This window comes from Ascochyta rabiei, chromosome 8, assembly GCF_004011695.2.
Source record: "Ascochyta rabiei chromosome 8, complete sequence".
NCBI classification, from domain to species: domain Eukaryota; kingdom Fungi; phylum Ascomycota; class Dothideomycetes; order Pleosporales; family Didymellaceae; genus Ascochyta; species Ascochyta rabiei.
The window spans coordinates 1,215,976-1,239,738 of record NC_082412.1 but is presented as its reverse complement, the minus strand read 5'-3'; the positions used below and the strand labels follow the sequence as shown (position 1 = coordinate 1,239,738).

At 40.9% G+C, this 23,763-nt stretch overlaps 4 protein-coding genes across 4 annotated transcripts, besides 23 other annotated features; 1 reads left to right on the top strand and 3 right to left on the bottom strand.

Moving 5' to 3' along the window:
* Positions 1–128: 128 nt before the first annotated feature.
* Positions 129–161: a tandem repeat.
* Positions 162–6,260: a mobile genetic element.
* Positions 3,850–3,895: a tandem repeat.
* Positions 5,693–5,744: a tandem repeat.
* Positions 6,023–6,058: a tandem repeat.
* A 218-nt stretch (positions 6,261–6,478) lies between the features above and the next one.
* EKO05_0005341 (uncharacterized protein) lies at positions 6,479–7,829 on the bottom strand (the record flags this gene model as incomplete). The annotated part of the gene is made up of 2 exons (XM_038939995.1): positions 6,479–6,881; positions 6,934–7,829. The coding sequence occupies 2 exons, from the start codon at positions 7,827–7,829 to the stop codon at positions 6,479–6,481; spliced, it is 1,299 nt and encodes a 432-aa protein (XP_038798360.1).
* Positions 7,548–7,584: a tandem repeat.
* Positions 7,585–7,625: a tandem repeat.
* Positions 7,626–7,636: a tandem repeat.
* A 740-nt stretch (positions 7,830–8,569) lies between the features above and the next one.
* On the bottom strand, positions 8,570–9,611 carry EKO05_0005340 (uncharacterized protein; the record flags this gene model as incomplete). Its single annotated transcript, XM_038939997.1, has 2 exons — positions 8,570–9,418; positions 9,468–9,611. The coding sequence occupies 2 exons, from the start codon at positions 9,609–9,611 to the stop codon at positions 8,570–8,572; spliced, it is 993 nt and encodes a 330-aa protein (XP_038798359.1).
* A 452-nt stretch (positions 9,612–10,063) lies between these two features.
* On the top strand, positions 10,064–11,288 carry EKO05_0005339 (Methylated diphthine methylhydrolase; the record flags this gene model as incomplete). Its single annotated transcript, XM_038940074.1, has 2 exons — positions 10,064–10,281; positions 10,340–11,288. The coding sequence occupies 2 exons, from the start codon at positions 10,064–10,066 to the stop codon at positions 11,286–11,288; spliced, it is 1,167 nt and encodes a 388-aa protein (XP_038798358.1).
* Positions 11,289–11,720: 432 nt separating this feature from the next.
* EKO05_0005338 (uncharacterized protein) lies at positions 11,721–12,599 on the bottom strand (the record flags this gene model as incomplete). Its single annotated transcript, XM_038945971.1, has 1 exon — positions 11,721–12,599. One exon carries the CDS (start codon positions 12,597–12,599, stop codon positions 11,721–11,723), a length of 879 nt encoding a protein of 292 aa, XP_038798357.1.
* A 1,018-nt stretch (positions 12,600–13,617) lies between these two features.
* Positions 13,618–13,695: a mobile genetic element.
* Positions 13,696–14,858: a mobile genetic element.
* Positions 14,435–14,769: a mobile genetic element.
* Positions 14,438–14,763: a mobile genetic element.
* Positions 14,471–14,769: a mobile genetic element.
* Positions 14,507–14,769: a mobile genetic element.
* Positions 14,856–16,722: a mobile genetic element.
* Positions 16,160–16,353: a mobile genetic element.
* Positions 16,721–17,429: a mobile genetic element.
* Positions 16,723–16,737: a dispersed repeat.
* Positions 17,364–17,445: a mobile genetic element.
* Positions 17,427–19,123: a mobile genetic element.
* Positions 19,117–19,121: a direct repeat.
* Positions 19,122–19,323: a long terminal repeat.
* Positions 19,122–23,763: part of a mobile genetic element that runs on past the window's edge.

The window sequence follows — 23,763 nt, the reverse complement described above, 5'->3', positions numbered from 1 at the left end:
AAGGGGGGCGGATGCGGGTATGCATGGAGGAGACGAAGTGTTGGTGGCTTGCGTGTTGCGGACTAGTGGGACGTAATGACTCGCGATTTCTAGGACGAAGAGCGCTTCGGTGGTGTTTGGGTAGGAGGTTGATTGATTGATTGATTGATTGATTGATTGATAAGTTTAACGTCCTGTGTGAGTCTAAGACTATATAAGACGAGAGCAGTTAAGCTACTCTAGTAATTTAAGGAGCGTGGTTGTAAAAGGTAGTAAATATAGGTTTAGAGTCCTGTAGTAAGAGCCTATGCTCTAGGGGGTTAACAGCATTTTTTAGGTGTCTGTTGTTTATTGTAGGTACTACTTATAGGTGCCTATTCTAGTGTCTAAAATAAAAGCTAGAGTAGCTAGAATTCCCTAGGTTGTGTAGAGTAGTAGGTTTATTAAGAGTAATTATCCTTATAGGTTATCCTATATTATTTTTCTTACTTATTTATATTCTCTATAGCTAAGTAGGATGTGTTAAGTTATTTATATGTGGCTGTAGATACATCTGTTACTATCTACCTTCTATAGGTTATAAAGGTATACTTTATTATATCTATATCCTAGTTTTAGTTAGTAGTAGGTACTTACTATCTCTTATTTAGTATATTTAGGTAGTTTTATCCTGTTTGTTAGTCCTAGCTAGTATTTTACTGCGTAGGTGTCTACTTTCCTTAGGATTACTTTAGCTTTATAGGTAACTAGTTTATAAACCTATTTATCTTTTATAATAGCTTTTACTTAGATTCTAGTTATAGCAATGCTTATAGCGTTAGAGGTAGGCCTCTTTTTTATTACTTCTTTTACTAGAAGGTCTGCTTTCTTATTTCCTATAATGTCTTAGTAGCTAGGGGTCCATTTAAGGCTTATTGTAGCTCCTTTATCTTTAATAGTTTTAGCTACCTTTATACAGCATATTTGCTAAGCTTATCTAAGCTTGTTTAAAGGAGTTTTTAGTCTTAGGATAGCTGCCTAGTTATTTGTAAAGACTTAGACGTTCTGTCCTGTAGTAGCTATAGTAGCTGCAATTTTAAAGCCTCTTATTATTTCTTCTAGTTCTCTTTTATATACAATTTAGCCTTTACTAATATTATAGTTTATAGTATAGATTTCCTTTAGCTCTTAGTTATAGTCTAGGACTGTAATTCCTACTCCTATCCCTAGGCCTCCCTCTATAGAGGAAGCGTCTGTGTAGATAGCTAGTAAATTACTTCCTACTTTCTATAGCATCTATATTTTATATGCTTTTACTTCTTCTTCTTTTAGTAGTTTTAAGATTTCTGTTTAGTATGTAATAGCCTTATTCTAGAGGTAGAAGTAGAAGTCTTTTAGTTTTTCTTCTCTTATACTAGGTATAGCTTTTTCTATAGACTATGTAATTTGCATAAGCTGTATAGGAGGTCCTATTCTTAGCCTAGTATAGTTTACCTCTCTTTACTCTATACTAGAGTCTAGGTCTGTGTTTTATAGGGTAGATTTTAGCTATGTAGTAGCAGTATAGATAGGGTAGTTCTTTAGGAGCTTTCTAGCTCTAAAGGCGTACTTTCTTATTGTAGTGTTTAGCCTTATTATAGGAGGAGCTAGTACTGCCTCTACCTCTTAGGGAATTATAGGTAAGGTTTAGAAGGTGCCTAAGATTTTCCTAAGTGCTAGGTTCTGTAGTCCTTATAGTTGTTTTGCTATCCTAGCTTATTACTTCTAGAAGACTTAGCATCTATAGTCTGCTATGCTAGTAACATAGGCTAGGTATATTTATCTAAGGGCAGTAGGTATAAGGCCTTTACTGCTGTTTACTAGTCTACACATTCTATAGAAGGTGTTTCTTACTTAGCTAATCCTTATAGCAGCATACTCCTTAAAGAAGAGCCTGTTATTAAAGTAGATTCCTAGCTATTTAACAGTCTTTTTTAGTGTTATAGTAGAACTGTCTAGTAGGGTAAGAGTGTAGTTTTCTGCTTTTTAGCTTAAAGTAAAGTAGATAAGTTTAGTTTTTAGTGCATTAAACTGTATTACACAGCTAGATCCTTTTACAAATAGGCTGGCTATATCTCTTTCTAGTAGGCAGATGTTTTTCTTTAGGCTAGTAGACAATACTGTAATAGCTAGGTTGTCTAGGTAGGATAGTAAGTAGTTTGTAATTAACTAGAATAGAGGTCTAATATATATTAGGAATAGGATAGGTAAGACAGGGCTTCCTTATAGGATTCTAGCGTTTATATTACTAAATTCTTCTGTTTCTCTATTAAAAGACAGTTATAGTCAGCGTCTAGAGAGAAAGGATTAGATCTAGGCTATTAGGCTGTAGGGTAGCTTTAGTTGTTATAGAATAGTAAGTAGTTAGCCTAGTAAGACGTAGTTAAAGGCTCCTTTAATGTCTAGGAACACTGTAGTTGTTATACGCTTTAGTTTCCTTTATTCTTATACTTAGTTTAGTAGCAGTATAGAGGCGTCTATAGCTAATTTTTATACTCTTCTACCTAGTTATAAAGGGTGTAGTAGGGTAGTTGTTTTAGCTAGTATTCTAAGCTGTTTAGTAACTAGTCTTTCTGTAACTTTGCCTAGGTAGCTAAGGAGAGCAATTACCCTATAGGCTTTAGGGGCTGCATAGTCTAGTTTATTTAGCTTTTTTAGGATAACTCCTGTTACTCTTTTTTAGATTTAAGGGTAGTATCTATAGTTAAATAGTGTAGAGAATACATAGAAGAATATATCTATCTCTACTTTATATACTGTAGTAATTATCTCCTAGTTTATTACATCTAGTCCTAGGGAGCTACTTTAGATTTGTAAGGAGCAGGCGTGTTCTAGCTCTTCTTTAGTAAGGGGTAGCTATTCCTAGCTACCTTGTTAGTAGGTCCTCTATTCTATAGGCTAAGAGGCAGGTAGTTTAGGAAAGAGAGTGTCTCTTAGCGCTAAGCACTTTCCTTAAAAGGAGTTCTCTATTCCCCTAGGGCCTTATATAGCAGGTATGCTTTAGTTACCTATAGTTCTAGTATAGGATAATGCCTTAAAGATTAATTTTATATCCTCTTTTTCTAGGAATTAATTCTAGTAGTTGCGTTTTGCTGCTTTTACTATTTATAGGTAGTTATTTCTAGTAACTAGGTAGTCCCTTTTCTATATGTATGTGGTTATAGGGCTAGTAGCTAGTTCTCTTTATAGGAGGCGTTGTTTGCTAAGCATGTTTGTCCTTAGTAGTTTTAGGTCTAGGTTCTACTAAGGCTTACTTCTTACACTAGTAGAGCTTTGTAGGATTGTAGTCTTAGCTGTGTTTGTTATTGCTGTAGTAAGCTCCTTTCCTATTACTTTAAGCTGCTTTTCTAGCTCTCTGTCCTCTCCTTAGATAAGGAGTAGAGAGGTGCTAGTAGAGTGTCTAGGGCTTATAGTGTTTAGGGCAGAGCTTTTTCCTAATTCCTTTGCTAGCTCCTTCTAAAATAGGTCCTAGTCTGCCTTCTTAGTGTTAAACTAGAGAGTAGGGTTATTAGGGAGCTGTGTTCTAGGCATAGTAATTATAAACAGGATGCCTAGGTAGTATAACCCTATGCCTGCTAGAGTTTACTAGTCTTCTATCTAGTTTGTAAGCCTATGTGTAGCAAAGGTAAGGTCTAGAACACTTTCCCTGCTTATGTTTAGCCTGTAGAAGGTGCCTGTACTAAAGTTATTTAGTAGCTCTAAGTTTTACTTTTCTATCTAGGCAATAAAATTACTAGCTTTTAGTGTTATAGTAGTTATTATAGGGTCCTACTAAGAGTAGTATGTATTAAAGTCCCCTAGCAGGATTAAGTTAGGCAGAGTTTAGCTATTTAGAAGCTTTCCTTCTACTGTTATTATTTCTTATATGTTTGTTTAGTTGTATATATTATAGATTATACAGTTAAACCTAGACTACTAGACTATAATAGCTAGAAAGTCTAGGTTAGGGTTTAAGTCTGCTGTTAGGGTAATTTATACTAGTGTTAAACATAGGATATAGGCTAGAACGCGTGGCCTTATGCTATAGTCCTATAGTGTAGGTAGGATTTATATAAAGGAGGGGTAGTTTACAGAGTATGTGTTTAAGTAGTCTAAAGGTTGTTATTAAGTAGGGGTAAGCTACAGTTCTTGTACTAAGACAAGGTCTATAGCAAGTTCTACTATAAGTTATAAGGCGCTTTTTATAGCTTATACGCTCTTATTTAGATTTACTTATAGGATCCTTAGGTTGTCTAGTATTCTAGGTGTATTTATATGTTTATTATAGCCTTATAGGCTATATATTAAATGCTATCTGCTATATATACTTCTTTATAGTTTATATACTTAGGTATAGTATATACGTAGGCTTTACTAGTAGTGCTACATATGTTATAGTTATATAGTGTTATAGGGTATTTATCTACGCATATCTTATATATAGTGCTATTAAGGCACCTGTTCTCTATATGTCTAAATTACTAACATTTTTAGCATTATATAGTAGGAGGTGTAGAAATAAACTTCTCTACTCTTATACTAGCTTCTAGTAGGTATAGTCTATTACGTATAGCTTATTATACTTCTTTTTCTGTTACAAACACTACACAGACAGATCCTAGTTATTACTTCTATCTCCTTTTATAGCTTATTAGCCAGAATAGGTTTCCTACTATTATTAGGCCTTTATTAAAGGTAGTTATCTCTAACTTAAGCACCTCTAGGTCCTAGTTTATTTCTAGAGACGTAGGGATATTGTGTAGGATTACTTTGTGCTATAGTTCTATTAGAAGGGCTTCCTTATAGGTAGTAACTAATTGCTAGATTACTTAGTTTTTAAGTAGGTATTTTGCAGTAAAGGAGGGCGTTATAGTAAGAACAATGTTGTTCCTTCTACTTAGGCTAGTAGAAGTAATTATAGGGAAGCTTACTCCTTTATCTATAAAGGCCTTATTAAAAGCATTATATATCTCTAGGGGGGTAAAAGAGGGTAGTTCTTGCTCTAGTGTAAGAACTAGTTAGTGTGTACTTAGAGAGTTCTTTATAATAGTAGGTTGCTTCTTCTTTATAACTATTTGCTAGTCTATATTCTTAGAGAGGTTAGCTAAAGCTGCAGATGCGTATAAAGTAGGCTAAGTAAAAGGTTAAATAGTAGGAGTCTTAGTAGCTAAGGTAGGTTTTTAAAGGAGTTTTGCTCTTATTTTAATTAATTTAGATACTGTTTTAAGGTTAGATACTTAGAAGGCTAGGATAGAGAGGCCTTATTTATTTATCCTATTATTTTCTGTATAGTCTTAAAAGATTTCTAGTAGGTCTAGGAGGTTTAATTATTCCTTGTTTAAGGTAGCTAGGGAAGAAGCCTAGATAACTATTGTCCTAGTAATAGATAGAGCTTCTTTTACTGTTTTAGCAATAGAAGCTTAGTTTATAGGCCTAGTAGCTATATTAAATTAGAAAGAGGGAAGCCTAGGTGCTGTTAGAGTAGCAGGTCTACTAGCTAGTTATTTAGAGGGAGCAGAGGGTAGAGGTAACGTTGTAGTCCTGTTAAATATACTAGGTTAGTGTATTTCTAGAGTAGGTTATAGGTGTAGTATAGATAATAAGGGTATACATAGAGGTCTTAGAATTAGTATAGGCTAGTACATCTCTCCTAGAGGGGTTAGGGAGCTAGGGGGGCTTATTTCTATTATCCCTGTGTTTAGAGATTAGTCTCTATTAGGTAGTAGTTCTGGTTCTATAGTCCTAGGTTCTAGGTCCTAGTCCTAGGTAGAGTTTTCCTTCTCTTTTTTAAGATAAAATAACTAAGAAATAACTAGAAGAGAGCTTATTTTTGCACAGAGAGAGGTACCTAGTCTCTATCTACTTTTTAGACCTAAAAAACAAGGAAAAGGCAGTCTTAGCTTTACTATTCTTACCTTTGTTCTATTCTTACTAGCCCAACTAGTAGACCTCTAGGAGTAGAAAGAAGGGGCTAAAAGTAGAAAGCTAAGGAAAGGCTTATTACTATCTAGTAGGGATAGGATGTTTTGTTATTTGTTATATTTATTAAGGTAAGATCTTAGAAGATAAGATAAGATAAGATTATTATTCTCTTAAGGGAGGTCTATACTCTGTAAATCTAAATTTTTTTATAACAGATTAGGTTAGATAACTAGGCAGCGTGCAGCAACTAGACGCCTAGAGGCTCTAGGAAGCTTAGGATAGTATATCCTCGCTGGGTTAAGATAGATTCTGATGTTTTTCTGGTGTGCAGGGCCCTATGTCAAAATTTTGCTTTGTCGTGTTGTTTGGGTAGGAGGTGAACGTGACGCAGATTGAGTTTTGGTGGATTCACAGTGCTGCTATAAAGGCAATGCTGGGCGAGTGTCTCTGGGCGTGGGTGGATAGGAATGGTCTGGCAGCGTAACTTCGTAATCATTAGCCATGTCGCTATGCAAGAACGCAATGATGCTACACTATTACTCCTCCCCTCGGGCTTCTACACATCCCCCACGTGATCCCCTCATTTCAAGACCAGCCTCCCCAGCATCGTCCTGAGCGCCTCTGCGCCCTGCGTCCCTTCGTCTCCGAGCCCGTGTTCGATTCCCTTGACGAGGTCCTCGGTTTTCCCTCTCAGCTCGTCGATGACTTTCTTGGAGTATTCGAAGCTGCCTTTGCACTCCATATACTTCAGCGCATAGCGCTTCACCTCCTCGTCTGTGGTTTTTTGTTTCAGGATGTTGATGAGAATCTGGTTGCTCGGGTCGGCGCGGATGGCGTGGATGACGGGGAAGGAGAATTTTCCTTCTGTGAGGTCTTCGCAGAGCCCTTTGAGGGACGAGTAGCCGGACGTCGGAGAGAGGTTGAGATGATCGTCGAGGATCTGGAAGAGCAGGCCGATTATAGAAACGAGCGGTGCACAGTCGCTGGTTGTCGTTAGTCTTTCAGTTGTCTAGGGACAAGAGCTTAGGGGCGTACACTTGCACAGCGCTCTCGGCCTGCATGAGCTTGATAGCTAGCCTGAAGAGCCCTCCGGTCTTGTTCCCTACCATTTCCAGATAGTCTGCTTCGCTAGGGCATGTCAAGCTGTCTCGCCAGTACAGATCCATGCCCTGCCCCCGGTGCAGATTCAACAGCTCCTCTGTAAAGATCTCGATCAGCTTAGGATTGCCCATGAGCAGCAGCTCCTGCAGCGCCTTGAAGTAAACGTAGTTTGCTGAGTTGATCGTCTGCGCAACGCCAAAAATGCTGTTCGCGACAGGGATGCCCCGCCGCAGTATCGAGCTGTCCTCCACATCGTCGACGAGGAGCGACGCCGTGTGTAGCATGCCCACCACCCGTGTAATAACCTCAAGCCGGTCGTGTGGAACCTTCAACCACAGATTGAACGCTGCTATGCATTGTGACCGGATATCTTTACCTGGATGGCCCCATAGATAGTCGTAGGGCCCCAGCAGTATGCGCTCCTTCTCTTCGGTCCATGCTGCGCCATTCCCGTATATCAGGTCTTCGCCCAGGTTCTTCGTGTCGTTTGGCGGGGAGAGAGGGGTAGGGTAGTTGGTGCTGACTTCTTCGAGGTTCATTGGTTCGGGTTGCGAATGCGAGTGCGAATGTGATTGTGATTGTGATTGCGAGTGCGAGTGCGAGTGCGAGTGCGAATGCGAATGCGATTGTGTTTGTGTGCTGCTGAGGGGCTCTGTTGAGGCGTGCGACGTTTTGCTCTTCTTACTTTGGCTCATCCAGTCGATCTCAGAGAGTGGGCGCAAGACGCTGTGACGTGGATTGACGGGGTGGCCGTTCGCGACTTGACCACTCGAGCTTGTACGGGGAGGTATGGCGTTCGGAGAGGCGAAAGGGTGGGTATCGGTGGACATGGTTCGCGAGCGTGAGGATTATGTACGGGTGCGCGGGGAATGCTGATGTCGGTGCCTGAAGTCAGGCGCCGAGGTCGATGCGCGGCCAACTACGGAAGAAGAGATCGATCACAAGGCTACATGCAGCTCTTGACGCGTGCCACAAGGCTGGTTCTCAGTGCGCTGTGCTTCTGTTGAGATGTAGTTCGTGAAGCACTAAAGCGGCGCGGCACTGTGGAAATGCTGTGTGCTGCGCGACGAAGAGCATAAGTAGCAGAATCACAACGCAGATCCAAAGTCACTTGAAGCCATCAACGGGGCGATTGTAGCAGGCACGGTCCAAGCACGAGCTGCAAGCCATAGGCGCGTGTGAAGACGACGACAAGTCTTCGGCAGCTGTGGCCCGACCACTAGCCCGATTGTGGCTGAGGCAATACGAACGCCAACTGCAAGCAATGAATACATACGTCAACATATGTCGTAGCTGAGTCCCTTAGCAGCTCGAGTTTCTTCTGGGGCCGGCAGTACCGGGACAGTTTCATAATGGAAACATGCAACATTACGTCATGGATGGTCATTCATAAATGTATTCGGACTAGTAAATCGAAGGATCTATCAGGTGTAAAGCCGTGACTGCAATGCTGACATGGGCGAACTCCAAATAGAACCATGTATGGCAGAATCACCAGAAGTCTGCCACGGCAACGGCCTTGCCGATTGTACCCCATGCGGCTGCAAGTTTACACCGTTGTTCTGCAGACTCAGTTGCTGCTGTCGGTCTTTCGAGACTTGTTGCTGACCTTCGACGTCTTTCCTTTCTTCACCGACTTGCCCATGATGCGGTTCCATTGCAACCCCAGACTTCTGCTCAGTTCGGCATTAAACATCTTTCGCCTGTCCCCACCTGGTTGTCCCTGTGAGGAGCTGTAATAGTTCCGCCCTAAGGCTTCCTCGGTCACATCCAGAATATCGAGTGCTGCATCATATTTGCCTTTGGTAGTGCCAACGGCCTCGAGCCACGGGAAGGCATTGCGATAGAACAGTTGAGCGGCACCCTTTGAGTGGCGAAACCAACCCATGCTAGTGTCGATGTGGAGCTTCTCCAAGTTGGTAGCTGAGATCAACACAGCAAAACAGGCGTTGTTGTATGCTTTCGAAGTACGGCCACGATCCCAGCCATTGAGACGTATGATTCGGAGATGCGAAGCGCTGCCAGGGCCGAGGTTGATCATGAACGAGTAGAGAGCCACAGGGTCAGCGAAAACAAGCTCATTGCTATACAAAATATCGCTACCTTCCTGGTTGATCTGCTTGTTGACAGCGAGGAGCGAAGGCATCAAAGGCGCAGGAAGATCATTCGTGTCGTCGGGGCTGTTGTTGGTCCTGCTAGGCTGGTAGGGGGATCTAAAGCGCGATACAGAATCGAATACCTTCCGTGAGACGCGCTCCACGCAGCGGCGCTTATTGCGCTGGACCGCAACGAAGTTGATGCCAGATGAATCCGTAAGCGCGTAGGTATAGATCATATTGCGAATCTCTGCAGGTAGCTCCAGGAAGGGGAAGATTTTATGCTTTGGGAGAGGCCTGGACGCTGCTGTCTTGCGTTGCTTCTGAAGTCCTGTTAGTATCGCGGAAGGAGTTAAACAGCCTCCGGCGAACCTTCGGCTGCACAACATCATCCTTGCTTTCGATATCGGTTTCGTCCACATCTAGCTCTTCCATGCGGTAGTTGACCTGTGTGCGCTTCCTTTTAGAGTATCGTCCAGACGCGAAGGTCATTTCAGGTCCAGCAGCTTGTGACATTGTGCGCTGAATTGGGCAATGGACGGTCTGGTAAAGTTGGAGAAGCAGCTGGGCATTGCCTGAGCGTAAGACGCGTGTGTTCAAAGAAAAAACACGAAAAGCACACCTTCTCAGGCGACTTTTAAAAGACTGTTGGGTGTGAATGTCACCAACAGCTCTGTTCCGAATCAAGCGTTAGCATAGGCAGCAACTGGAGCGAGTAGCGGTTAGTTAGGCATCAATTGGACAGCGCCTCAGATCAAGATAGGCGCGTAGTCGATTAGTTGATTGAAGGACGGTCACAAGACCTTCGTTTTGGAAACGCACGCTGATGTTGTTCAGGATGATGCTGAAGATGGAAGGAAGCGTGTCGCGAGATCTCAAGGCGCGTGATGTGTGCTTAGTCACAAGCCTACTAACCGTATCTGGTAGCGCACAATGAAGGCTGCAGCTTTCCGCAAGCCGACAACAAGATGGCATCAATCGACTCGTTACTGACTCTCACGCTTGATCTGCCGCCGAGCTGTATCGAGTTCTGGTCTCGCGACTCGCGGTATGGTGTTGTTGGTACCTACAACCTCGAAAAAGAAGATGGACAGGGACTGTCAGATCCTGCACAGCATGAGGGGCAGAAGAAGAGCCAGCAGCGTAACGGAAGTTTGATCTTGATTCGCGTTACAGGGGATGTTGTGTAAGTAACACTTCAATTAAGGTTGCTGAGTCAAATACGTGATACTGATAATCACTAGCGAAATTGTACAGACACTGGCAACGCCGTCTGCTATTTTAGACGTACACTTCCTCCCACAGGAGGGTGCAGACTCGATCTTTGGAGTAGCAACATCGACTGGGTCGATTGGAATCTATCAACTCGACCAAGAGTCTGCCGATGATGTGCCCGAGATCCAGCTCCTCCAGACTATTCAGTATTTTCCGGAAAACGAGTTGATTACCGCATTTTCATGGCACCCTGAACAATCAGCAGTCGGCATGACATTATCGACTGGCAAAGTTTGTCTCGGCAAGGTCGATTTGGAGAATCCCTCACATATGGACGTCGGCCGCCATGAGCTCGAAGCGTGGACACTCGCATTTCTCCCTGACGGAACTGGCATTTACTCTGGTGGCGACGACAGCGCTCTGAAGTATATGGAACTGCCGCGCGACCACCCTGATAGTAAGGAAGAAATTGCTGGAGCAAACTATGCTCCCTCGTGGATCATGTCGTGGTCAGACAAGAAGGCTCACAGCGCCGGTGTCACTGCGATACTTCCTCTTCACTCTGACAGCGCAAGTAGCTGGATTGTCACAGGCAGCTACGACGATCACATCCGTCTGATCCATGCGCCTACTGTTGGTCGCCGCCAGGTACACGCTGAGATGGACCTGGGAGGCGGAGTGTGGCGCCTGAAGGTGCTGGACAAGAAGCTAGCCCCTCAAGCCGCAGCCAACTCTAGCGAAGCAACGCAACCCCCTGAAGAGGTGCTACTCTTGGTTAGCTGTATGCACGCGGGCCCACGTATCGTAAAGCTTGTCCGTACCGGCGAAGACTGGAGTTTTGAGGTTCTGGCTAGGTTTGAGGAGCATAAGAGCATGAATTATGGAAGCGACTCACAAACTGGGCTGAATGCGAACGGTCAACGGACCTTCATTTCAACGAGCTTTTATGATCGACTGCTATGCCTGTGGAGGTTTTGAGGACAGGCTCAAGTAGGGAAAGGGGCCAATCTGATACTAAGTACGCCCGAAGTGATTTAGCTCTGGACAAGTCCGTCAACAAATGATAATTTGCTTGAACATAAATTGCTTTCCTGGACACGACCAATCGTCTTGTGGAATAATGCCGATGTTGGTTAAACACACACGCAGGGAGCAGGGGACTAATTTGATATTGTATTCGTATTCCCTCAAATCTTGTATTACATTACTAAGAAGAATAAGGTTGATATACAGCAACAGGGAAATTATGATTCGCAACTAAACAAAGAATCGAACCCGCACCGAGGAGCGCCGCGTGCAGATAGCCGTAACAGAAAACCTGCAAACTCCCGAGTTGGAGAATAAAAACACAGATCGAACAAACGATGCCGTCAAAAAGAGACAGCCCGAAGGTAACAATCCAGTAGGCTCTTAAATAGAAGTAGCGGGTTCATAGCCAGGAGGGTATGCTGCGTTCCCGAGCGGCTGTTGTGCGGCGGCCCTGCGCGAGGATTCATTGGCTATCTCAGCGTCCATTTCCATCAAAAATTCTGAAAACTCTGGGTCGTTCTCACTCTCTAGCTCGATAGCAAGACAGGAGGAGGGAATTTGCTCCGGGACAGCAGCAGAGAAATCGGGAGATTGCTGCTGGGCAGCGACAGGAGAAGGAGGAGGTTGCTGAGGTCCAGCAGCGACAGGTGTGTAGAGTTGCGGAGGAAATTCATGCCCTGGAAGAGCAGCGACGCTCACTTGTTCGCTACCATAAGCGATTGGGGTAGCAATGGGTGACTGCTGCAACTGCCACTGCTGCAGCTCGGAAGACAGAACTTGAGGTGACACGGATGTCTGCTCGTTGACCCTGTCGATACGCCATCTCTCAAAGCCTGTGGCTGTTTGGCGCCGGGATTGCTGCTGATCAGCAGGAAGGGAGACAGGAGCAGCGGGTAGTGCCAGCTGCCAGGTCCCACGCTTGTATTGGCACTGGGGAGGAACAGGCCAAGCAAGTCGCCTGGGCTCTCCCGCCCAGACTATGTTTGGGCCTGGAGACCGACAAATACTGACTTCTGATCGCTGCCCGTTAGGCCACACATGGAGTTCGTAACCGCACTCGTTGCGGTATACACCAGGCTGGAGAAGGCCATGGTCGCGACAAAAGTCAACTTCCTCAAGAGCAGTGTCCAGTAATCGCTGGAACGCTGCCTGGCACTGGTCTTCGTGATCACGAAGAATTCTTCTTTGCTGCTCGGGAATTGATCGTAAATATCGGCTCTGCTCACGTGTAGACAAGGTGCCGAAACTGGAAGGAAGCATGATGTACTATGGACAATTAGGGAAGTGACTTTGAACATTCATACCCGAGCAACCTACTCGATGATAGCAATACGGTGGTGCTGAATAATGTGCTTGCGTGCTGAATCTTGTCAATCACTTGTAACGAGTGTCAGGCTGTCTATATGCCGTACCCGGAGGGGTTCAACTCATCTTATACTCCCCCAGGCAGGATCTTACTGGAGTGTGCAAGCAAACATGGCGAAAAATTAATTATTGATGCACAACAGCTGCCCATTCGATTATTCACAAGTGGTTGAGCTAATACATGCGATAGCTAGAATGGATCGTGGCATGCGACTGGGCCGTTGGGAAGTGGTTGAAGATGAAGCTAGTTTTCGAACCATCAAACTGTCACATAGTGCCAGAAGTTTCTGCGACACGGAATGTGCACCGATGGAGTGAACGGTTGGTAATGATCCAATTGAAGAAGCAGACCATGTAGAACTTGTTCTACGAGGAAACGGCACCGCGACGTTTCTCAAGTTACGGTACGTAGTGTGAACGGTTATGCAACAGTACTCTCCGGTGTAAAGGCGAGGAATAAACGTACTACAAAATCAGCCTGAGCGACTTTGTATATTTAGCGAGACTCTATGATTGCTCATTGGTGACTTTCTTTTTGCTCGTAATATCTAGATTCATATGTCTTTCTAGGATGAATTATTATTATGGCGGCTCAGCGTACCACCCTTGTATGTTGTGAGAAAAGCGAGCTACAGAAATACCTGTTCTTGAAGTTCTAGAAGCTAGTCAGGCTGGATTTGTTCTCTGACTCCTACCTAATGTATAAGTAAAAGATCACGGTGCTCTTTGTGTGTGTTCAACACATGTCTCAACTCTAGCGAAGGCCTTCAGGCTTGCTAAGGGCTATTGCATCCGTTCTGAGCGTACGTATCTGGCGCTTTGCACGGTTCAAATTGGGCCTCGCGACCACACGTCGAAAAATGAGATGTCTTTTGAACCAAGACTGAGAGCTGGCCGCTGTAGTGGCCGGCGCTACCGTGTCCGTGCGCGCAACGACCGGAGTCGCGCAACAACCGAAAACCACCTTAACGCTTAAAATTAGATAAGGCTATAACGTACCCCACGGGCGAGCCGCTCAACGGGCGAGCCGCTCACTTTTGCCAAGCCCCTACCAAACTTCTCCTCCTACACTAATGTCTTCTCAACAACACCATTTAGACGCGTTAAAGGAAGCTCAGATACAGCTTGCGCTCCAGGCTCTTAAACAAGACGCGAATCTCTCTTAGCGACGCGCTGCAGCTATCTACAGGGTCCCTTAAAAGACACTAAGCGACCGACACACAGGACGACCTTCACGCGCAGATTCTATAGCCAACTTACAGAAGCTGGACAACAATAAGAAGGAGGTAATTATTAAGCATGTTCTTAAGCTAGATGCGTGAGGATTTTCCCCTTAGCTCTTAGATGTAGCTACTATAGCTAATTCTTTGCGCGCTAAGTGCAATCTGGGCCCTATTAGCGTAAACTGGCCTAGTACGTTTGTTAAGCAACACCTAGAGCTTAAAGTCAAGTTTAATCGCAAGTACAACTACAAGAGAGCCCTCTGTAAGGATTCTGAGGTTCTATAGGGCTGGTTTAGCCTAGTAGCTAACATTAAAGCTAAGTATAGCATCTAGGATAAAGACATATACAACTTTAACAAGACAGGCTTTATAATAGGCCAGATCTCCCTAGGAGCAGTTGTTACAGCTTCAGAACGACAGGGTCGGCCAAAGGCTATCCAGCCAGGCAACTGAGAGTGGGCTACAGCTATAGTAAGCATTAATGCCAAAGGATAGGCTATTCTGGCCTTTCTTATCTTTAAAGCCTACCACTACCTCTCTGCCTGGTACAAAGAAGAGGATCTGCCTTACAACTGGGTTATTAGAGTCTCTAATAACAGCTGGACTACCAACAAGCTTAGTCTTAACTGGTTAAAGCACTTTAACAGGCATACAAAGGAGCGTACTATTAGCACTTACTGTTTACTTATTATTAATAGTTATAAGAGCTACAACTCTCTTAAATTCCAGCAATACTGCAAGGATAACAAGATTATTACTCTCTGTTTGCCTCCTTACTTATTACACCTTACACAGCCCCTTAATGTAGGTTGTTTTGCTGCTTTAAAGAAGGCGTATAGGCGCTAAGCTAAAATACTTATACGCAACCAGATTAACTACATTACAAAGACAGAGTTCCTGCCATGCTTTATACGCGCCTACAATGCTGTAACGTACTCTACAGGTGAGCGGATTAAACGGGTGAGCGGATCACTCTGCCAAGACCACACTAAATTTCTACCCTATTATAGCTTGCATTAGCCCACTTTAGCCTTGTATACAGTAGTGCAGTACATAATATTATTTAGAAATATCTTCTACAGCCTTCTTACATATACGCAAGTTATGTCTAACGTTGTAGCACTTTGTACAGCGTCTTTGGGTTACTTCCCCTCCTTTAGCGCGCACTCGCTTCTTTGCCTTCTTACCATCACCACACGCCCCAAACTTAGTTAGAGTAGTTAATTAAAGGCCTTTCTTAGCTGTTAGGACTCCCCCCTGCTGTAATTGCTTTCTTTTATACAATTTACGTCGCGTAGCAGCCTTATTTGCTGCTTGAAGCCTAGTAATCTCCCTTTAAGCTAACACTAGCTTGTACGCTACTATAGCTGCGCCTTTAGCAAGCTTTTTAAAGGCCTTAACTATTAAAGTTAGTAAGCTGCTTGCATGCCTTTGAATCCTCTCTTAAACCAGCGTTAATTGCGACCCTAATTGCAGGGTAGTGCTTGGGGTTTAGGACTGCTAGGGCTCATCTTCTATAGTAGGTAGCGGTGGGGTACGTAGGCGGACATCAAGACCTATTATGACCCGTTCTGGGTCAAGGGGGACTATTCCAGCGCCTTAGAAGCCTCCTTAGATATTGCTAGAAGTAAATGTCTCCTTATAGGCGTCTATAAAGCATAGTAGGAACTTAGTTTTAGTAATATAAGTAATGTAGTTATATATAAGATTCTTAGCTTAGCGCCTATATGCCTTCTTTAGAGGGGCAAAATAACCCACATCTAGTAGTTATAAGAGGTAAGATAAGTATAGAGGCATACACAGTATAACAATCTTTGCTTCCTTACAGTATTATTAGAAGTTGAGGGAGTTGTGGCTCTTGTAGCTGTTAATAAGGAGCAGCTGGTGTACTTCTTAGGTGCGCGTCTTTGTATAGGCATCAAAGTGCTTCAACCAGTCTAGGCTAAGCTTGTTGGTAGTCCATCCGTTCTCAGAGACTCTAATAACCCAGTCATAGGGCAGATTGTCCTCTTTGTACTAGGCAGAGAGGTAGTTGCAGCCTTTAAAGATAATAAAGGGTAGAATAGCCTACCCTGTGCCATTGATGCCCTATATGACCGTTGTCTACTCTTAATTGCCCTGCTACACTGCCTTTAGCCGTCCTTAACGCTCTAAGCCTGTAATAACTACTCCTGTTAATATCTGGCCTATTATAAAGCCTGTCTTATTAAAGTTGCATATGTTATTGTCCTAGATACTATACTTAGCTTTAACATTCGCTACAAGCCCAAACCAGCCCCTAATAATCTCTAGATCCTTACAGAGGGCTCTCTTGTAGTTGTACTTGCGATTAAACTTTACTTTAAGGTTAGGGCATTGCTTAATAAATGTGTTAGGCCAGTTTATGCCAACATAGCCTATATTGCGCTTAGCACGCAAAGAATTAGCTATATCAGCTACAGCAGCCAGCTAAGGGGCAAATCCTTATGCATCTAGCTTAAGGATGTACTTAGCAATCACGTCCTCCTTAGTCTAGTACATAATCTGTTGAACTGGCGTATAATTAGCTTGTGTAGGTTGTCCTGTGTATTAAGCGTGTAGTGTACTGTAAGGCGCGTTATATATAGCTGCAGCGCGTTACAGGGTAAGTGTTGCGTCTTGTTTAATTGCCTGGAGCGCAAGCTGTATTGCAGCTTCTCTTAAGGGCGTAGATTGATGTTGTTGTTAAGGCATTGCGTGGTAAGGTGGAGGTTTGGTGTGGTCTTGGCAGAGTGATCCGCTCACCCGTTTGATCCGCTCACCCGTGGAGTACGTTAATTACTTCTAAGAACATCTAGGGAGGGTTCCGAGGTGCTGGATTAGTCCTATTTAACCCAGACCGGGTTATAATGGCCCTTAATGTGAAGTTGCGCACTCTATCACCACCACTACCTGTCAACAACGAGCTCTGGCAGTCGCAAACCCCAAGCAACACCCTTAAACTTAGGTCGCAATTAACGCTTGTAAAGACAAGGATTCAGAGGTATATAGATAGTTCGCCTACCTCTATAGTTAAGGCGTTTAAGAAGGTAGCAAAAGGGGCAGCAATAATTGCGCATAAGCTAGTGTTAGCGCAACAGGAGATTACTCAGCTTTAAGCTACTAATAGTGCAGCCATACAACAAAAATTACACAAAAGAAAGCAAGTTTAGGCAGAAGGGACCCTAACAATTAAGGATGGCCTGCAATTAACAACTCTAAAGGAGTTTAGGGCGCGTAGTGATAGGAAGAAGGCAAAGAAGTAGGTGCGCGCTAAAGGAGGTAAGCCCTCCTAAAGACGCTGTAGACAGTGCAATCAGACAGGACACAACGCGCGAACGTGTTAGAAAGAGGTAGAAGTAGTTTCTAAATAGTATTACAGGCCATACTGCACTTTACAGCACTAAACTAGGTTGTTTTGGGCCATAATAGGGTGGAGTTTGGTGGGGGCTTGGCAAAAGTGAGCGGCTCGCCTGTTGAGCGGCTCGCCCGTGGGGTACGTTAGAGCCACCTACAACAGCTATTATTTTATAATTTTGTAGTGTAGTACTAATTAACTACTTATAAAAAAGATGTACTATTTAAATTTAGCTAGTAACTTAACGTTGCAGCTATATAATGTGGTTTTAAGTAGGGGAGCTAGAGACAGCAATAGGGGACTATAACTACTAACATTATCCCTAAAACTACGTTTTTAACACTTTTTTAGCTAGGTTACTTATAAAGCTTTTTTCTTACTCTTTTAAGGTAATTATATAGCTTTTACAGCATTAAGCTCTTATTATTAATGCTGCTTTTTAGCCTCCTGTTTAGCCTTCTAATTTGCTGTATTAGCCTTCTCCTTCTTACGTACTACCTTAGCTGCCTCTTACGCTACACACCTTTCCTCCTTCTCCTTCTCCTTAACTAGCTTCTTAGTAGCTGCTACTTCCTTACTAGTAGCTTTTCTAAGCCTCTCCTCCTTCTTCTTATATTATCTAACTTGCTTATAGAAGCATGCTTTGTTAACCTTTCTAGGTAACTAGAACACTGCACTACTATAGTACTTCTGCTGTTACTGCAAGTCTAAGGTTTTACTCTTCTTTTTATACTTCTTCTGCGTCTTTAAAGTCTTTTTAAGGCTATCTATATTATACTAGAGGAGTAAGGTTTTAACTAAGATATAGTAGATTAATTATCTTATCTTTTTAATGTTACTCTTACTCTAGTTTTTAACTACACGCTGCAATAACATCTCTATTTTAAGCTAATCCTTGTTGCTATAAACAGACAATAAGGACCTATCTAAATCTAAGCTCTCTAGTGTTTTAATAAAGTAATAGAGGATAATATTAGGATTAAGTAGATAGATACCTGTTGCCTTAAAGAACTTAAGTATTAGCTTTTTAGTAAAGCTACACATCTATGCTGGCTAAAATAGGTAGAAGAAGTCTGCTCTAGTAATATGTGCGTTGTTTTAAGCCTTATAGATGTGTGTTATAACTACTTTTAAGTACGCTGTTAATAGAGGCTTAAACAGCACTATATTAAGCGGCTAGAGCGTTTAGGTTAAGTAAGGGGAAAGGATAGCTAGGAGGATCTTATAGTTATTATAGTACTTAATAAAGTCTATTATTATGTAGGATCTGTAGCTATTTAGTATTAAAAGCCTCTACTTTCTTTATGCTTTCTCCTTAGTGTAGTAATTAAACACCTGCTTAAGCCAGGCAAGGCCTATATCCCTATTTGTCTACCCTAAGAAAGATAATGTAACTATTATAGAGTGTTTTCCTGGCTTAATTTTAGCTACCTAGTCTATTTTAATGCTAGTGTTAGCTAACTTATAGATAATGCCTAGTAGTAGTACTATCCTATTACTACACACACACGCTATAAGCGTCTACTAAACTTAGTTACTATTCTAGATAGATGCTTTAATCTCTTCCTTTATCTATATACGCTTACTAAACATATATTTTATCCTGCCTATAATGCTAATTTTAAAGCCCTTCTTATCTATATTATATATATAGCAACCCTTAATAGAGTATTTAGAGATTTTATGCTGTAGCAGGTTAAAGTAGAGCATATATTTATTATAGGAATTAGTGTTATAACATAGTTAATCTATCCTAGTAAAGTAACGCAAGATAAGATAGATAGAGTACTTATTAATAAAGCAGGTAACCTAGCTCTTACTAACTAGATTTTAAGCTACTATAAAGAGTGTACAAAGCGATTACAAGGGAGGATAGGGTTAAAGAGGATAGCAGGTGTATTAAGGTACGTAGTGTGTAGTAACAAGACTAATTGCTAGAGTATTAGTAATAACCTCTAACACCTTTATATAGTCTGGGCTGGCTAGCCCTATAGTAGCTTGCTAAGACTAGCAGAGGTACCTCTAGGCCTAGCGCCGAACAATGCCTCCCTTCTCTAGATTGTTTGGCTTAAATAATAGTATAATTAGCAATACTGTATTATTTTAGCCTAGCTTTAGATGTGTTTACTCTATCTGTCCTGTTATAACTAATTCTAACTAGGTTTAGGCGTTTAGGGCACCTTGTAAGGCTAGATAGGGCTTAATACTAATTCTGCCTTTACCTAGTAAAAGTTAAACAGAAATCCTCTCTTACCTCTTACTTCACCTCTAGAGTCTAGGTAGCTGTCTGCGCAGGCTAAAGCTCTAACTAGGTAGCTGGCAGCATATAAGCTATCTATACCTCTAGTTTTATTAGTTACTACTATATCCCACTTTATTTTAGTAAGTACTAACCTATTCTATCTAGCACTTTTGTTAGGATAGCTAAGGGATTTTCTAGGTCTTTCTAGCACGTTCTAACATGTTTTAGCAGATAGCACCGCACAAGACGCCTTAGTAACCTTTTTAGACTGTTCCTAACTGCTACTACCTACTACTAACTGTTACTAACTATTACTAACTACTATTTGCTATAGCTGTTATGTTAATGCCTGCTTACTGCAAGAATAATATTGCTAAGAACAGTAGGACTGCTAAGCAGTGCTGTATGCTCTACCTCTACTACATTGCTAATAGTAATATACATAGGGACTGTTGTTTCTCTACTAACCTAGCTTTATAGGGTAGCCTGCGTTATAGGGACGCCTAGGCCTACTACTACAGAAAGTGTTATAATAGCAACAAGAATTGCCTATTAGTACGTGTTTTGTCTCCTTTTAGCTTATTTTAGCATCTTTTAACATGTTTAGGGCCCTAATAAGTACGCTAACAGCTATTTAAGGCTTTCTAGCAACATAGCGCGCCTTTACTCTAGTTGTTGCCTAGTTACTACTGCTTATACTGCTATTGTTAATACTGCTAGAGTTAAGACTACCCCTGTAACACCTGCTACTACTATACCTATGTCTATTAATAAGAAGACTATAATAGGCAAGTCTATTGTTAACTAGGCTAGCTTGTTGCTAGGTATAATTTAAGAGTACGTTCTGTCTCTTTTTAGCTTATTGTAGCATAATCTAACCTTTATAGGAACTATTTACTGCAGGAAGAGCTACTTACACTCTATAATAGCAACACCTACACACATAAGTTAACCTTGTCTAGCATCTACATTAAGAAGCAGAATTAGTCTAAGGCTAGCGCTGTTAAGGCTGAGATAAAGCAAAAGAAGCTGTTAGAGGAGAGTAGTGGCGAGTCTAATCTAGACGCGCCTATTACCCCCCGTAAGAAGGTATTATAGCACATTTTAACCTGTTTTAACAATATCTAACTTCTTTTAGTTAAAGTACTAGATTATAGTTAGTAGATGTTTCTTATAATAGAAGGTTTAGATTAATAATACCTAAGTTTGTAGTTAGTAGACAGTTTTAGGCTAATATAGCAATTAGGTGCATTACACTCTTAGACAGTCTAAATAATACTAGGAAGGTGTTCTTCTATACTAATTCTTCTATATTTGCTTATAATTATAACTATATAACATAGCATATAACTTTCTTTATCTCCTTATGTTAGAAATAGCTATAATAGGCTAAAAGATGTCTGCTTTAGCTAGTTTGTATTTCTTAGGGTAAGGTAGGGTTATATTTTCCCTTAGCGTCAACTATTAAACACTTATTAATTAAAAAACTCCTATAGGGAAAAACTATAATTAAGTAGAGGTATTTAGCCTTTTTAGTCCCCCCCTTTTTTAGACTTTAACCTTAACGTCTTATTATGCAGTCTAAGTAGTTACTTTATAGTTTTCTAGTATTATTTTAGCGCTTCCTTAGAAAGATTTGTGCTAATTTCCTAGGAACTTTCTAAGTTAGGGAATCTGTCCTACTTGATAAGGTATTCCTACTATCTGTTGTCTGGTTGCCTTCTGTTAAGGACTTTTTCTACATCCTATACCTTCTCTTCTTCTTTAACTATAGGTTCTTATATTTATTCCTATATAATTAGGAGTTACCTTCTTAGTATGTATAGGTCTAGTAGTAACGCATAGAATACTAGGTAAATCCCTTTTATTTCTAGCAGGTCTACTCTGTATGCACTAGGGCTAATCTAGGCTGTAATAGTCCTAGGTCCTAGGTATTTCTAGTCTAGCTTCTTTTTTAGGCGTACTGTCCTAATATTGTTACTAAAGACTAGTACTTTGTTACCTACTTTAAAGGGTGCTAGTAGTTGTTTCTTATCTAAGTACTTCTTTTAATACTTGTTTAACTTTTCTATATTTACTTTGCAGGTAGCCTGTAAGGTAATAACTCTAGCAGCCAATTCCTTTATAAGGGGAGATTCTCTGCCTTTTAATACTAAAGTAGGCTAATCTGTGCTCCTTAGATCTATACTATAACAGGCTTCGAAAGGTGTTATATTTATAGATGCGTAAATGCTATTATTATACGCAAATTCTGTAATTAAAATCTATAGGGCCTAATGATCTTATTCTAGAGTATAATAGCAACGTAAGTACTGTTTAAGAGTCTAATTTTGCCTTTCTATTTAGCTATCTGTCTAGGGATAATAGGCCAACGTTAAGACTTGTCTTAAGTTTCATTAGTAGTTAAAGGTTTCCTAATTCTTTAAGTTTATTAACAGCCCCTAATCTAAGATAATTTGTGCTGGCGCGCTGTGTAAGCAGATAATTTCTTTAATCTAGGTGTGTGCTAGATCTTTTTTATCCTAGTTAGCCCTAGCTAGTATATAGTGTGACATTCTAGTTAATTTGTATACTACTACTAGTATAGAGTTATACACTAGCCTAGCTACCTTACTAGAGGGTAATTCTGTAATAAAATCTATTATTACGTCCTCCTATAGTTAGCTTAGTACTAGTAAAGGTTATAATAACCTGTATAGTTTGTGTTAGGCAGCAGTTAATCTCCTACATACTAGGCAGTTGTGGTAGTAGTTAGATATATCCTTATTACTGCCCTTCTAGGTATATCTGCGCTAATCTTCTCTAAGGTCCTTTGTACTCTAAAGTGTCCTAACATTAGGTTATTATAACGTTCTTTAATAACTTGCACTTTATCTTTTAGCCTTATAAGTAAGATACGCCTCTCCTTATCTATATTATCTTTTTCTAGGTTATTTTGTCCTATATTAACATTATTTAACTCTTTTTTAGTGCTAGAGAGTTTGTCTGTATTGTCTAAGTCTGTTATTAGCTCTGTCTAACTGTTCTCTCTTAATTCTTCTCTTTTAAGATCCCTTATGTCCTTTCTTCCTTTTACAGATAAATAAAGGGTTATTACTGCTACTAGGGGAGTATTAGGGTTCCTCCTAGTTACGATCTCCTAAAGTAGTTGTATAAGAGCCTTATTGTACTTTTATAAGAAGTCTTATGCCTCTCTTATATAATTAGGACGCTGTAAGGGTCTATCTACAGGGTTTGTGGACCCTAGGTAATAAGTAATTACAAAGTTAAACTTAGATAGCACTAAGTATGCCCTTACCTACTAATAGCTAAAAACCTTTGTCTCTTTAAACTATTTTAGGTTTTAGTAATCTGTTAAGATCTTAAAGAAGGTACTATCTAAGTATCTTTGCTAATGCTGTAGGCTCTAGACAATTAAAAGAAGCTCCTAGTTATAAGTATTATAGTTGTACTCTGCTTAGATTAACTTCTTTAAATAGAAGTCTACAGGCCTCTATTAGGCTAGCTTTCCCTCCCTAGGGACTAGTTAACTAAGAATTCCTAAGATAGCGCCTCTAGAGGCATCTACTTCTATTCTAGTCTGTCTCCTAGGTATAAAATAAACTAAGATAGGTACGTTAATAAATAAATCCTTTATATTCTAGAAAGCGTATAGAGATTCTTTGCTTATCTTAAGAGGCTAACTCTCCTTCTTCCTTATTACTTAACTAGATTTAGCTAAATTTAGCCCTTTCTAGGTTAATTAGGTTAATAGCAAGGCTAATTTTAAAAACCCTGTAATAAATCTCTAATAGTAGTTTATAAAGCCTATAAATACTTAGATATTACAAACTATGCGCAGAATTAGCTATTCTTAGATTGTTTTAACCCTATCTAGGTTAATACTTACCCCTTTAGGTAAGACTATGTACCTAAGGTACTCTATATATTAATAGTGCTATTTACACTTATTTAAGCGCATATAGAGGTTTGCTTTGCAAAGCCTCTCTAAGACTTTCTTAATGTGTCTAATGTAGTCTTCCTCTATCTTAAAATATACTAATATGTTGTCTAGATACATAATACAAGTTACATTAACTAACCCTATTATTGCCTTGTTTATATAGGCCTAAAATTAGGCAGAAGTATTTATAAGTCTAAACAGCATTACTATATACTTAAAATGTCTATACCTAGTTTAAAAAGCAGACTTCTACTTATCCCCTTTCTTAATTTAGATACAGTAATATACCTTATATA